The sequence below is a fragment of the Artemia sp. Qi Xiang Cuo genome, chromosome 19 (genome assembly GCF_049724085.1).
Source record: "Artemia sp. Qi Xiang Cuo chromosome 19, ASM4972408v1, whole genome shotgun sequence".
NCBI classification, from domain to species: domain Eukaryota; kingdom Metazoa; phylum Arthropoda; class Branchiopoda; order Anostraca; family Artemiidae; genus Artemia; species Artemia sp. Qi Xiang Cuo.
Genome location: NC_142812.1, coordinates 27,601,641 through 27,615,021, shown reverse-complemented (window position 1 = coordinate 27,615,021; position 13,381 = coordinate 27,601,641). Strand labels below are relative to the sequence as shown.

At 36.7% G+C, this 13,381-nt stretch overlaps 1 protein-coding gene across 1 annotated transcript in view; it reads right to left on the bottom strand.

The window, feature by feature from the left end:
• LOC148940683 (uncharacterized) overlaps window positions 1-13,381 on the bottom strand; it is a 212,574-nt gene that overhangs the window by 159,971 nt on the left and 39,222 nt on the right. Inside the window, exon 2 of the mRNA XM_089105039.1 lies at window positions 11,080-11,233. Within this exon, the coding sequence (XP_088961165.1) occupies window positions 11,080-11,200 (121 nt within the window). The 5' untranslated portion in view covers window positions 11,201-11,233. The remainder of the gene's footprint in view (window positions 1-11,079; window positions 11,234-13,381) is intronic.

The following is a 13,381-nucleotide window of genomic DNA, read 5'->3' as shown; positions in this document are numbered from 1 at the left end:
GAAAAGCTTTTCCCACAGCGTCCCAGTTTCGGATGCCATATGTCCAAGTGATTATATTAGGCCTTTTATGCAGCAACTAGCAGCAAAGCCTCTCTTGGCAATAGGTATAAAAAACACAAATACGTCAAAGTCTGAAAAATCATTTTATTATCGAAAAATAAAAGTTTATCAACTAAAAACAGGTCAGGTAAACTTTTTTCCATTCCCTTCTCCACCGTAAAATTTTAACCACCTCTGACCTTAATTTTCAAGTACATTTTTGGGCCTACATTTTTCAACCTTTTCCAGACTTTGGCGCTTTTCAAGGATCAATATCATTTCAGAAACACTGTTATGCGAAATTCAAAATGAACATAAAAAGGAGAGGTTTCTGAGGGACAATCCCCCCCCCCCTAATATTTAGAATGACCCTGACCATATCAAACACTAATATAAAAAATAATAAACATATTTCAAATGGAAAGAATGAACGACTTTCAAACTTAAATCTAAGAGAAATAGTCTAGTAGATGAGATGGCCTGCCGTTCCCGAAGTTCAATAATATTCATGCTAAATTTGAAACTTATTTTTGGTGGCGATCATACTGTCAATAAAACTTGAGTTTGATTTTGGCATAAAGAGCGAGGATTTAAAGGATAGCCGCCGCTCCTGTTTCCTTCAAGTTTTATCGTTACTCATTGGGAAGAACATATAATTTTATTCAAAAGAGCCCTTTTCCTTCTTTTTAAATTGAATACTGTGACAATACGGTTTTGTAAGTTCAAAATTCATCTTTTTTAACTCCATTTTTTCTTTTTTCTTTTGTTAGTGCCCCTTAGTTGTTTTGTTTTTTGTTTGTTTCGAGGATGTTTGCCTAAGAAGAACTTTGTTCTCGACCTCTTTAAATGCAGTGATGTCAATTCATGAAAATTTGAGGCTGGAGGGGGGGGGGCAAAAACGCAGTTTCAGAATTTTTTGGGGAGGGGAAATTTTTTTATTTTGGAATGAGAATGCAAAAAAGTAATTTTCAGTGAAGTACAAAAAAAGTACTTTAAAAATCTAGAGGATTCTTGGGACAAGAAACCTTATGCCAGAAAGAAAAATTGTAAAAACATCCCCAGTTGGTAGCCATTGTTCCATTTGCAGATTTAATCTCCCTTTTTCTGGAACGGTGGTCTTTGGACTTTTACAATTTAATAAATGTATTCATGTATGTTCAACTGAAAATGACACAGTTTTAATGATGTTAACCTCATTTACGTAATCTTTGAAGAATTTGTGCTCAAACTCAAAGAAAATACTGTCTTCAAGACTTTTCTAACGTCAAGATGTATGTTTGGCCTTGCCATGCTTTTACTCAGCTATTGCACGAAAACAAAATAAGGAATACAGCCAATTACAAATTTTTACGATTTCAACCAAATTTGCTGGATTTTTATTTCCAAAATGTTCCCGTAAATTAAAAACTCATCAGAAGATTTTAATTTGTTCAAACAAAAGGTCTCAAAACTTTTGAACTGCTAAATCAGGCACGCCCACATGTTTCTGTTTGGGGGGAGGGGCCAAAATTTCAACATAAGTCGCAAAGAAATGAATCAAATGGGAAACGTAAGGACTTACATGAGAGATCTTAAATACAAAGACTCGTGTGGAGGGTGGAAGAAGGGTATAAGCAGGAAGGCTCTATCCACTCTATTTGTGATTGGGGCAAGTATTTGATTATACATATTTCTTCAATATGTTAAGATTGTATGTTTACGAATATAAAATGAACTGAGGAGATCCTCGGAAAATGTTGAGGGCCAGATTCAAACAGGCCGCGTGCCGGTAGGCACCGTGATGCGAAGAATCCCCCTTAATCGTAAATTTTCCAAGCTTTTTTTTCTCGAAAATTATCATTTTTTTTGTTACTAGACTACCCCCAAAAGAACAATTCCGTGCACGCGCCTATGTGTAAGGTTCAGTTCACAAGTCATAACTTGAGGAGCTGCAGTTGAAACAAACAAAAATCAAACATTTCAAGGAATGAAGTAGGGTAGATTTTTAAAAACTTTAAAGGGAAGACTTTTCTACCTATATAATTGGTAATGCAGGTAACTCCCGTCCAAAATGATCTTAAAAGAATTATATGACACAGTGGCGGATCCCGGGGGGACACCCCCCCCCCTGACGTAGTCTAAAGTAGTGCAATTCACTTAATTAACGCAATTTTGTGTTAATTAAACTTGCGCCTAACGCAAGTATATCAAATCGACCTATTTTGCCCCCCCCCTTTCAAAAAAAAATCCTGGATCCGCCGTTGATATGACAGTTTGTATCAAGTAAGCTACCTTAAGCAAGTATTTTTCCATTGTACCATCAGAATCATTAGGTTTCTGACCCTTACAAGGAAGAATGTGTTTTTTCTGTTTTATGCCTTTCGTTGGACAGGCTCTGCCGCTAGTGGCCAAATAATTTCTTCAGCACCGTCCTACGTCCATGACCTCGGTCCTTTCTTGGTCATGACTAGGGGTGAAGCTTCTCGATAGTCACTACACTGGCAACGTGTTAAATAGCGACTTTTGTCCCTAGATTTCAAAATTAAGGAAATAAAGATAAACAAAAACAGTGGACAGTGTGAATTTTATATTGATTTGGGAATAGCTTCCTGTTTAAAAAATATAATAATTGTAGATAAAGTGGGACAAAAAGTATATATCATGACAAAAAGCTTCAAAAGAGTCAAGAGCAGTCCACTAGATAGAACAAAAAAACAACAAAACCTCCATTAATTGTGTTGGAGTTATATTTCTGTTTTATGATAATTTTTACTTTTAATGTTTTTTTTTCCCGACTGATCGTCAAAGGCCTATGAAACATGGGAAAGCTTCCTCTATATGATACTTCATGGTAATTTTAAAATCAAGTAGGTGCCCGGAGGAGACCACAGAGTGAGTTTACCAGTTTTGTAATTCTTTGACATTATACGACACTTTTAGGAAAAAATAACCCCAACTATCCCTAGCCCTTAAAACTGCTCTTTGCGTCCTTGCACATGCACACACTTTTCATGCTCAACCCAGGAGCGTCTACTTAGCAAAGAGCGATGTATCTCCACTGTTTTTTTTTTTATTATTCCATCATTTTAAAGAGCGGATGGTTGTAGAAACTTGGGAAAGAGATTATTCAATCACAAACTAAAATTTATTTCACCCTTGCAAAGACAAAATACCTAACGGAGCACAATTTGCAAACCCTTACACGCTCGATCTAGCCTCATATGTCCCCTCCCAGCCCCATATGGCATCACGTCAAAATTTCAAGATGGCCATTTCAATCAGAAAGGACAAAAGGTCCGAAACATTGGCCTCCATGGGCGACATAATAATGTTGCCACAGTAGTAAGAGCCCAAACCACACAGATACCAAACAGCTCATGGTAAGGAACTGTAAGTCAGGAGCGACCCGGCTCAATAGTAGATAAATAGGAAACTCTAAAAAACGGAACTTTGATACCAATAGCTACATCAAAAGAATCGGATTTTTATGCTGATTTAAAATATATAAGTTACATTAAGTTTAGTCTTACCCACCAAAGGTTACGAGCTTATAAAATTTGTCTTATTTTTGAAAAAAGGGGGAAATAAACCCTAAAAGTCACCAGTAAGCTACCTTAAGCTAAAGGCTACTCGCTTTAAGATCTATTTATTCATTTATATTATTACTTGTTGTATGTTTTTTGCTATGATTGTTTATTTAATTTCTGTTTGTTTTGGGTTTCATTTATTTTTTAATAGTAATTTCTGGTCGTTTTGAGTTTGAATTTTAACAGGTATTTGTATCTCCTGATCTTTAGTTTAAAATGGCCTTTACTTTTCTTTGAAAAACTTTTTTTTCGAAAAGTTTCTTTTAATTAATTTTTTTTAGTTTTTGATTGCAAAAAGTTTCAAGTTTTTATGGAATGGGGGGGTGCTTACTGTCCGATTATTCTTGACTTGAAAAAAACGGATCTATAACTTTCAATTTAAATCGAATGAGGCTTTTTTAAAATTCTAGAAGAATACATATTTTATAAAAACAATATATATGAAAAATAGACATGTTTCATAAATTGTGTACAGCGATTGATTACAAAGAATGGATTGAAAAAAATAGCTACAAAAAGGGGTTTTAGACCATTTCAATTGCTGACACAAAGGGATCACGACTGTTTGGAATTGACCTTAATAGGAATTTGTGTGCCAAAGCAATTTTGCATCTATCACAGAGTATGTATTTTAACCTTATAATTGGATAATTAAAATAGATTTCCTATGTGTTCTTCCTATACAAAACTCCTTCCCATAAGTTATAAACGCCCCTTAATAAGTTATTCCCCAGGGCATAACTTACAACGCCTACCCCTGGGCCCTGGTGGGCTGTGTCGACACTGGAGTTTTTTGCTATCAGAACTTTGAACTATTTTAACAAAATGTCTATCTCAAAATTTTTATCTATTTTTTATCTTTTATCTTTTTATCTTTAGAGGGGCTAGTTGCCCTTCAATCTCTTTTGACTCTTAAAAAGTGAACAAGAACTTTCAATTTTCAATCAAATGAGCCCTCTCTAAAGTTTATACGAGCATCCATAAGAAATAATATGAAGGATTCGGAGAATCCTTAAATTACAACCCTTGCCCTAAGGACTTTGGGGGAGTTGTAATCCTCAAAGACCTAATTTCCAGAATTTAAAACTACGTTTAATAAAAGTGCTCTCTTAAAATTTTGTTTGATTGTGTTTGGGGAAAAGGTGGGCGTGAGAGGGGGGTTAGTTGCCCTCAAATCACTTTTGATTATTACAAAGGGCACTAGCCCTCGGAATTTCGAATCGAATGAGTCTTTTTTGAAGTTTCTACGACAACGCCTTCTATAAAAACCTTATATGGCTTCATGGCATAACGTAAAACCCTTGCTCCGGGGGGTGTGGGGAAGTTTAATGCTAAAAGACATGTATTTGATCTGGAAATCTCCTACACCTAACCAATCGGTTAACTCAACAGTGCGATTTGATGTGTTTGGGGGTATAAGTGGCGTGGGGGGGGGCTATTTGCACTCCAACCCCTTTTGACTATTAGAAAGCACACTAGCCCTTTGAATTCCCAATCGAATGAGCCTTTTTTGAAGTTTTTACGACAACACCTTCTATAAAAACGTTATATGCCCCCAGGGCATAACTTAAAACTCTTGCCCTGAGGGTTGTGGGGGAGTGTCCTCCTCAAAAACATATTTTCTATCAGGAAATCAACTAAACTGAACAAAATGGCTGTCTTGAAAGTTTGATTGGATGTGTTTGGGGAAATGATGGGCGTGGGGGGGGCTAGTTGCCCACCAATCACTTTCGACTATTAAAAACGGCACTAGCCCTTTAATTTCCATTCAAATGAGCCTGTTTTGAAGTTTCTATGACAACGCCTTCTAAAAAACCTTATATGCCCCCAGGGCATAACTGAAAACCCTTGCCCTGAGGGATGTGGGGGAGTGTCCTCCTCAAAAATATAATTTCAATCTGGAAATCAACTACGCTGAACAAAAATGGCTATCTCAAAATTTTGATTGGATGTGTTTGGGGGACTTCTGGGCGTGGGGGTGTTTAGGTTTCCTCCCATAACATTTGACAATTAAAAAGGACCAAATACCTTTCAATTTCCAATCGAATGAGCTTTTTTGAAGTTTCTATGACGACACCTTCAACAAAAACCTTATATGCCCTCAGGGCATAACTTAAAACCCTTGTCCTGAGGGTTGTGGGGGATTGTCCTCCTCAAAAACTTGTATTCTATCTGAAAATCAACTACGCTCAACAAAAGGGCTATCTCAAAATTTTGATTGGATGTATTTGGAGAAATATTGGGGGGGGGGGGGGGATAGTTTCCCTCCAAACACTTTCGACTATTAAAAAGGGCACTAGCCCTTTGAATTTCCATTCTAATGAGCTTTTTTTGTAGTTTCTATGACAACGCCTTCTATAAAAACCTTATATGCCCCAGGGGCACATCTGAAAACCCTCGCCCTGAAGGTTCTGGGGGAGTGTCCTGCCCAAAAACATATTTTCTGTGTGGAAATCAACTACGCTGAATAAAATAGCCATCTGAAAATTTGGATTGGAGGTGTTTGAGGATATGATGGGTGTGGGGGGCTAGTAGCCCTCTAATCACTTTCAACTATTAAAAAGGGCACTAACCATTTAGTTTCCAATCGAATGAGCCTTTTTTGAAGTTGCTACGACAACACCTTCTATAAAAACCTTATATGCCTCCAGAGCAGAACTTAAAACACTTGCCCCGAGGGTTGTGGGCGAGTCTCCTCCTCAAAAACATATTTTATATCTGGAAATCAACTACGCTGAACAAAATGGCTATCATAAAATGTTGATTGAATGTGTGTGGGGAAATGATGGGCGTGGGGGGGGGAGGGGGTAGTTAAACTCCAATCACTTTCGACTATTAAAAAGGGCACAAAATGGCTTTCGACAAAATGGCTATCTCAAAATTTTGATTGGATGTGTTTGGGGAAATAATGGGCGTGAGGGGGGCGCTGGTGGCCCTAAACTCACTTGCGATTATTAAACAGATTACGATCCCTTCAATTTCCAGTCGAACAAGCCGGTCTTTAAGACTTTACAAAAACACCTTCTATAAAAAACCTTGAATGCCCCCCGTGCGTTGCTTAAAACCGTTGTCCTAAGGGTTGTGGGAGAATATCATCCTCAAAAATATATTTTCTATTAGGAAATCAACTACGCTGAACAAAATGACTATCTCCCAATTTTTATTGGATGTTTTTGGGGGAATGATGGGCGTGGGGGGGGGCTACTTGCCCTCCAATCACTTTCGACTCATGAAAAGGGCACCATCCCTTGAATTTCCAATCGAATGAGCCTGTTTGAAGTTTCGAAGACAACGACTTCTATAATAACCTTATATGCCCCCAGGGCCTAACTTAAAACCCTTGCCCTGAGGGTAGTTGGGGAGTATCCTCCTCAAAATCCTATTTTCAATCTGGAAATCAACTCCGCTCCACAAAATTGTTATCTCAAATTTAGTATTTAATCGATTGAGGGGAAGGAGAGGGGGGGGGGGCGAGAGGGGCCCCCCAAACATTTTTAGCTGTTAACATGGGCATTATAGCTCATGATTTCCGATCGAATGATCCCCTTTTGAAGCTTCTACGACGACACCTTCCAAAATAATCGCATCTGGGAAAAAAAAATAAATAATAATAAATAATAAAGCATTTGAGCCGTACGGTCGTTACTATAGGCAACGCTGCAGCGTTGCCTCTGATTATTATTATTTTTTTCCCTGGGGTGATTGTATCGACCTAGTGGTCCTAGGATATTGCCAGAGGGCTCACTCGAATGTAAGTCGATAATTCTAGTTTCCGTCTTAAGTGACAAAATAGACTGGAGGGCAGCTAGGCCCCCTCCCCCACCCCTTTTGTCCCCCAATCGTCCAATTAAAATCTTGAGATAGCCATTTTGTTCATCATAGTTGAAAAACCCAATAACTTTGTCTTTGGATATAACATGAGACCCCCCCCCCATAGCCCCAGGGAAAGGTCTTTAAGTTATAAAAATTGCCCATTGTTTACGCATAGTATTTGTTATTTGGAAGCATGCATACATTTTAATGTAGGAGGACGAATTTCCTGCTGTTTTTTTTTTCACGGGATAACTTTCCATGGGGAGGGAAGTTTCCAGGAGGTGAACTTGTCAGAGGAAATTATACACTGGGGGGTTTGGCCAGAATTCCTATATAAAATAATTTTTTATAGTTCTTGCTTTCTCTTTTCCATCTGAATTTTACGCTTGGAGTCGTTAAGGGTAATTGTCCTGGGTAAATTTTCACCGGGATTGAATTTTCTAGAGGATTTATCCGTGGGGAGGGTAAATCTCCGCGGAGGGTGGGCCAGACTTCCTGGGATTATATAAAAAACGATCAGAAATTAAATTTAAAAAAAAACAGAATTTTCCACTGAAAGTAAGGAGCAACATTAGAACTTGAAACGAACAGAAATTATTACATATATGAAGGGGATTGCCTCTTCCTCAACACCTCGCTCTTTACGCTGAAATTTGAATTTTATCCCAATTTTTTAAGAACGACTCCTGAAACATAAGGGTCGTTTAATTGGAACAATAAGAAGCTTTTCAAAAGTACTAAGAAACTTTAGCGTAAAGAGCGAGGTGATGAGGAGGAGGCAACCCCCTTCGTATATGTAATAATTTCTGTCCGTTTTCGTTTTAAGTTTTAATGTTGCTCCTTGGTGGATAATTTCAAAGACCACACTGCTTTTCCATGACGATAAATAATAGTTCAAATAGGGATAAAATCCTTTTAGTAGACAGTGTTTCACAAACAGTGATAAAATTTCACAAAAATGCTAAATATTTCAGTCACTGCATATGTGACCAAAATATTTAGTATTTTTTTATGAAATTTTACCACTGTTTGTGAAACACTGTCTATTAAAATGACTTTATCTTTATTTGAACTTTTATCTATCGTAATGTTGCTCCTTACTTTCAGTTGAAAAAAACTTGTTTTTTATTTAATCCTTTATAAGAACGAGGCTTCACAGATACATTTTAACAGAAAGTTGAACATATATAACACTTTTTTGGAATCAGATTCAGCGATTTTGAATCTGTATTATTGAAGGACCTAAACTCTTGCCCTCGGACCCGCATTCTTCTCCATCTCCCCCATTTAATATTCTAGCATGACTGTACTAAATGAAAATAAACTGATTAAGTAAGTAATTTTGTTATGGGTGTATTGTTTCCACCAAAATTGATTATAAGGATTTCTGAGTTTGTTGAATACAAATCTGAGGCCAATAATAAAATGCAAAGATGCAGAATGAAAACATGGCGGAGTTCCTTTTTATGAATAGGAAAGGACAAAATGTAAATCTAAATCTAACATATGAAATCCCTGTATGAAACATCAAACCTAAAACAAGCAGAAATTGCAGTCAATGAAGAAATTAAACCCAAAACATAGATTACAATCAACAAAAGAGCCAAACTTGAGATTAACATAAATTACCGCAAATAAATGGTGATGCTGTCACTTCCTTAAACCCTCGATAGACCAGAGCTTCAAGTGGATTTTACTGAAAACAAAGCATATTTTTCTTACCATTTTTCTTTTTTATCATAAAAAAATAAACGAAACAGCGCCCCAACTTCGAAGAATTTTCTTTTTTTCGATATCACTACATCACAGATATATATATATATATATATATATATATATATATATATATATATATATATATATATATATATATATATATATATATATATATATATATATATATAATATTTTTAATGATGTAATTCCGAGGGGGCATCCACTTCCCGCCACTTGGTTTACATCTCATAACGCCACATGTGCGCAGTTTCGCCACGCTTGGGACAGTTTCTGCCATACTTGGCACAGTTCCACCACGAAGGGTACACTTCCGCCACGCTTGGCACGTACTACCTAGGGTACGTGATTTCAGATATTCTTTGTTTTCATGTTTATGTGGCGGAAATTTGAAAAGCTTGAGAGCCCATTCTCTACACTATTCTTGGAAAAACTTTTTATTTTCTAATTTAAGTTGGATATGATGACCGTTCAGCCAAGAATATCGAAATGGGAGTTCATGACAGTGAATTTAGGACACTAAGATTTGCATTACATTAACTCGATGTTTGTAAATTTTCCCCTCTATTCGACAGATGTAGAGAAATGATACAGGAAACCTGTAGTCAAAATTCTACTTCCTCTGCTGATAACTATTTTTTATGGTGTAATTAGTGGTTTCAGTTTTACTCACGCAATTTAAATCAACCTTTGGGGTAGTATGGTATCATATTCAGAATTTATGCAGTGTAAGCTATATTTACAAGAATATTTGAAAGTTCACTGCACTCCAGATAAATTACCGTTACGAGTAACTTTTTCCGAGAAATATAATTACAGTAATCTTTCTATTGGCCTAACAGAGGGATCTAGGGCAAGATAAAAACAGCAAAAATAGGCTAATTCTTCTCTAGGAGAATTCTATTTCAAAGCAAAAATTAATTGCAAAAAAATTCTAATGGAAGTAGGTCCACAAAGCAAAGCTGAAACTTAAAATGAACTTAAGAATTATTACTTCGCAGTTTATGGAACATGTATCGTCTAAACCGGCTCAAATAAAATGACTCGTGACATTTCCATATATTTGCAGAATTCTAAAAGAAGTGCTTTACTGAAAACCGAGCTTGTTCGAGTTTTTTACAAAAGTAAAATTATATACTGTCTCCAAGACAAAGGGCCCATTAGCGAACTCTCTCAGAGACTTAAACACCGCAGAGAGCTATTGAGAACCTGGGTCTTGAATCCATTTAGTCATTGAGACGGTCACCTGATTCTGATGTTTGAAAAATAATTTTAAGTTATCGAATGCCCTTAATATTAAGTCTGTTGGTTTTAAATTATTAAGAATTTTATAAGAAAAATTGAAAGGTTTTAATTTTACATTAGAGTTAACTAGAGTTTTGTTAACTTCGCCAAAAGAAAGACTATCTGAAGAGACAAAGGAACTGGGATATGAATTTCGACACTTTAACATTAAAAATATGGACATATAAAAAATCTAGATATAGGCTAATCCACCATAGTAAACACATGTTATAATTAATGGCTAAAATAAAAAAAATAGACATTTAAGCTTATTTTTAAACTAAAATTAATAGGGATACATTAAAAATATCCAAAGCAGGGCCGCATCCAGTATTTTTGTTCAAGGGGGGTTTTACTAAATTTTGACTTTTTTTTGGGGGGGGGGTTACTAATTTTTGACTCAGTTTTCGACTAATTTTACTGATTTTTACCTAGGTTTTACTAACTTTCGACTTATTTTCGAGTCGGTCAAAAATTTCGGGGGGGGGGGGGTTCAAACCGGGTAACCCCCCCCCCCTGGATACGGCCTTGATCCAAAGTATTACACAATTCAGCGCCTCTGAGAAATTCAGAAAATATGAAAAATACTACATTACACGTGGACTGATAACTACCCGAAATTGAAAAAATAGTTGAAGCCTACCTTCTTCTTCCTTGTTCAACGACATTTCACTGTCGCTTAAACATCCATCACTTTCTTCACTATCAATATGTGGTAGCGTGGCACAAATGACATCAAACACACTGTTTAAAGATACAAGCATTGCCACCGTTCCTAGAAAGGCATTGGGCTAAACCTATAAAAATTAAATTTTAGTGCGTATTTTTGAGGTGAATCAAACAGTTCGTTGTAATGAACTGTAATTAAGGAGCGATGCGGCACAATAGTAACGGAAACCTATAAATAACAGAGTTTTGATAACAATAGATACACCAAAAGAATCAAATTTTGATGCTTATTCAAAATATATAAAATTCATCAAATTTAATATGCCCATCAAAAGTTACGAGTCTGAGAAAATTTGCCCAATCTTGAAAAAGGGGGGAACATCCCTGAAAAATCAAATAATCCTAATGAAAATCACTCCATCAGATTCAACATACCAGGGAACCCTACTGTAGAGGTTTCAAGCTCCTATGTACAAAAATGTGGAACTTTTTTCCAGCAGAAAGGTCACGGATATGTATTTATTTTTTTCCCAGGGATCATAATGGACCATTGATCGTAGAAGATCGGGAGAGGGCTCATTTGACCGAAAATCAAAAGTTCTAGAGCCCTTTTTAAGTGACCAAAAATATTGGAGGGCAGCTAGCCCCCTCCCACATTCATTTTTCTCAAAGTCACCTGATCAAAGTATAGAACCACTTTGTTCAGCATAGTAAAAAAATCAAATAGCTATGTCTTTGAGGATGACTTAACCCCCCCAGTCCCCGAGGGAAGGGGCTGCATGTCATGAACTTTGCCCATTGTTCCCTGGTCCTTACTTCTGTCCCATGTGCGGGAAAGAGGAAGATCTGTTTCATTTTGTGGGGAAGTGTAGGGAATTAATAGATTTAAGGAAAGAATTGTTTGGGGTTGAGGCTTGGGAGGGAGATGAGATAATAAATTTATTAGCAAGGAACGATATGGGAGGTATAAAGAGATCCGAAAGGTTCCTCACGATGGGTATAGAGCGTAGAGAAAGGTTTTTTGAAGATTAGGGGTGAGGGTGATATTTCACTAGCCTAGATTATACTTTTGTGCCAATTTATGTTTGTATGAAAGTGTGTTTTTGTGACCACGGCCCTTTGGGATTTTGTGTCAATAAATTATGTTCTATAGTATTGGTTATTAGGAAGTATACAGAAGTTTTCAGGGGGAACTTTTCTGGTAAGGGGTCGAGGGGGGGGGGGTACGTGGGAGGACCTGTTCCATGGAGGAAGGGACTTCTCCTTGGAGGGGAGCCGGATTTCCCAGCATGTAATATGAGGGGGGCCACCCCCTCGTCAATACCTTGGTCTTTACGCTAAAGTTTTTTAGTACTCTTAAGATCTATTTATTCTAATTAAACACCCTTTGTGATTCAGAGGTCATTCTAAAACAATTGGGAAAAAATTCAATCTTTAGCGTAAAGAGCGAGATATTGACGAGGGGGCTACCCACCTTATATAATTTCTGCTCGTTTTAAGTTTTAATGAAGCTCCTTACTTTCAGTTGAAAAAACTTGTTTTTTTTTTATTTAATTCAAACCAAAGAGGCATCGCTCCTCCTATATTGTCGAATCCATAAATAACCTATATAGAGAAAACATTGAATTGAACGACATGCGACGACTGAAGTGTTATTGGATGTGATTCTGCTAAACATTTAAAAGAAGAAAAGAGCTTTTGATACGGCACATTTAAAGAAAAGAACAGAAATTTTGATTTTGCACAATGAAGTAAGAAAAGATGTTTAAGGGACGAAAGTTAGAAACCCAGCTAGGAACATTAGCAAAAACACTTTAAGCTTGGTAAAAGGGAAAAACAGCTTAAATAATCAGATTAGATCTTGTAAGAACAACAGGAAAGTATAGAAGGCATTTAAGTGTAAATCAAGGCGATGTGAAACGGAGGCCATGACAGAGCTACCGAGGATCTGGAAAATGCAGCCAGACGGCATAATATTATGATATTGTATTGGCAGATTAAGAAATGGAGAGGAAGTAGTCAGTCTGGAATTGTCCCAGTTAATGATGGGAACAGAACTCAATTAGGGATAACGAAAAAATACTAAAGGGAGATGGAACGAATATTCTGAGAATGCGTTGAGCCCTGATACAATTGTAGTAAATTATAAAGAAAAGAATGAAGCAATTTTCAAAAATTTGGAAGTAAAGGAATATTTGCTTTGCGAGGAAGAAAACCATGAATAAGTTTTTGAAATGTGGTGGTTGCGAAGTAAGAGATTTGAAGATTTTAAGAGG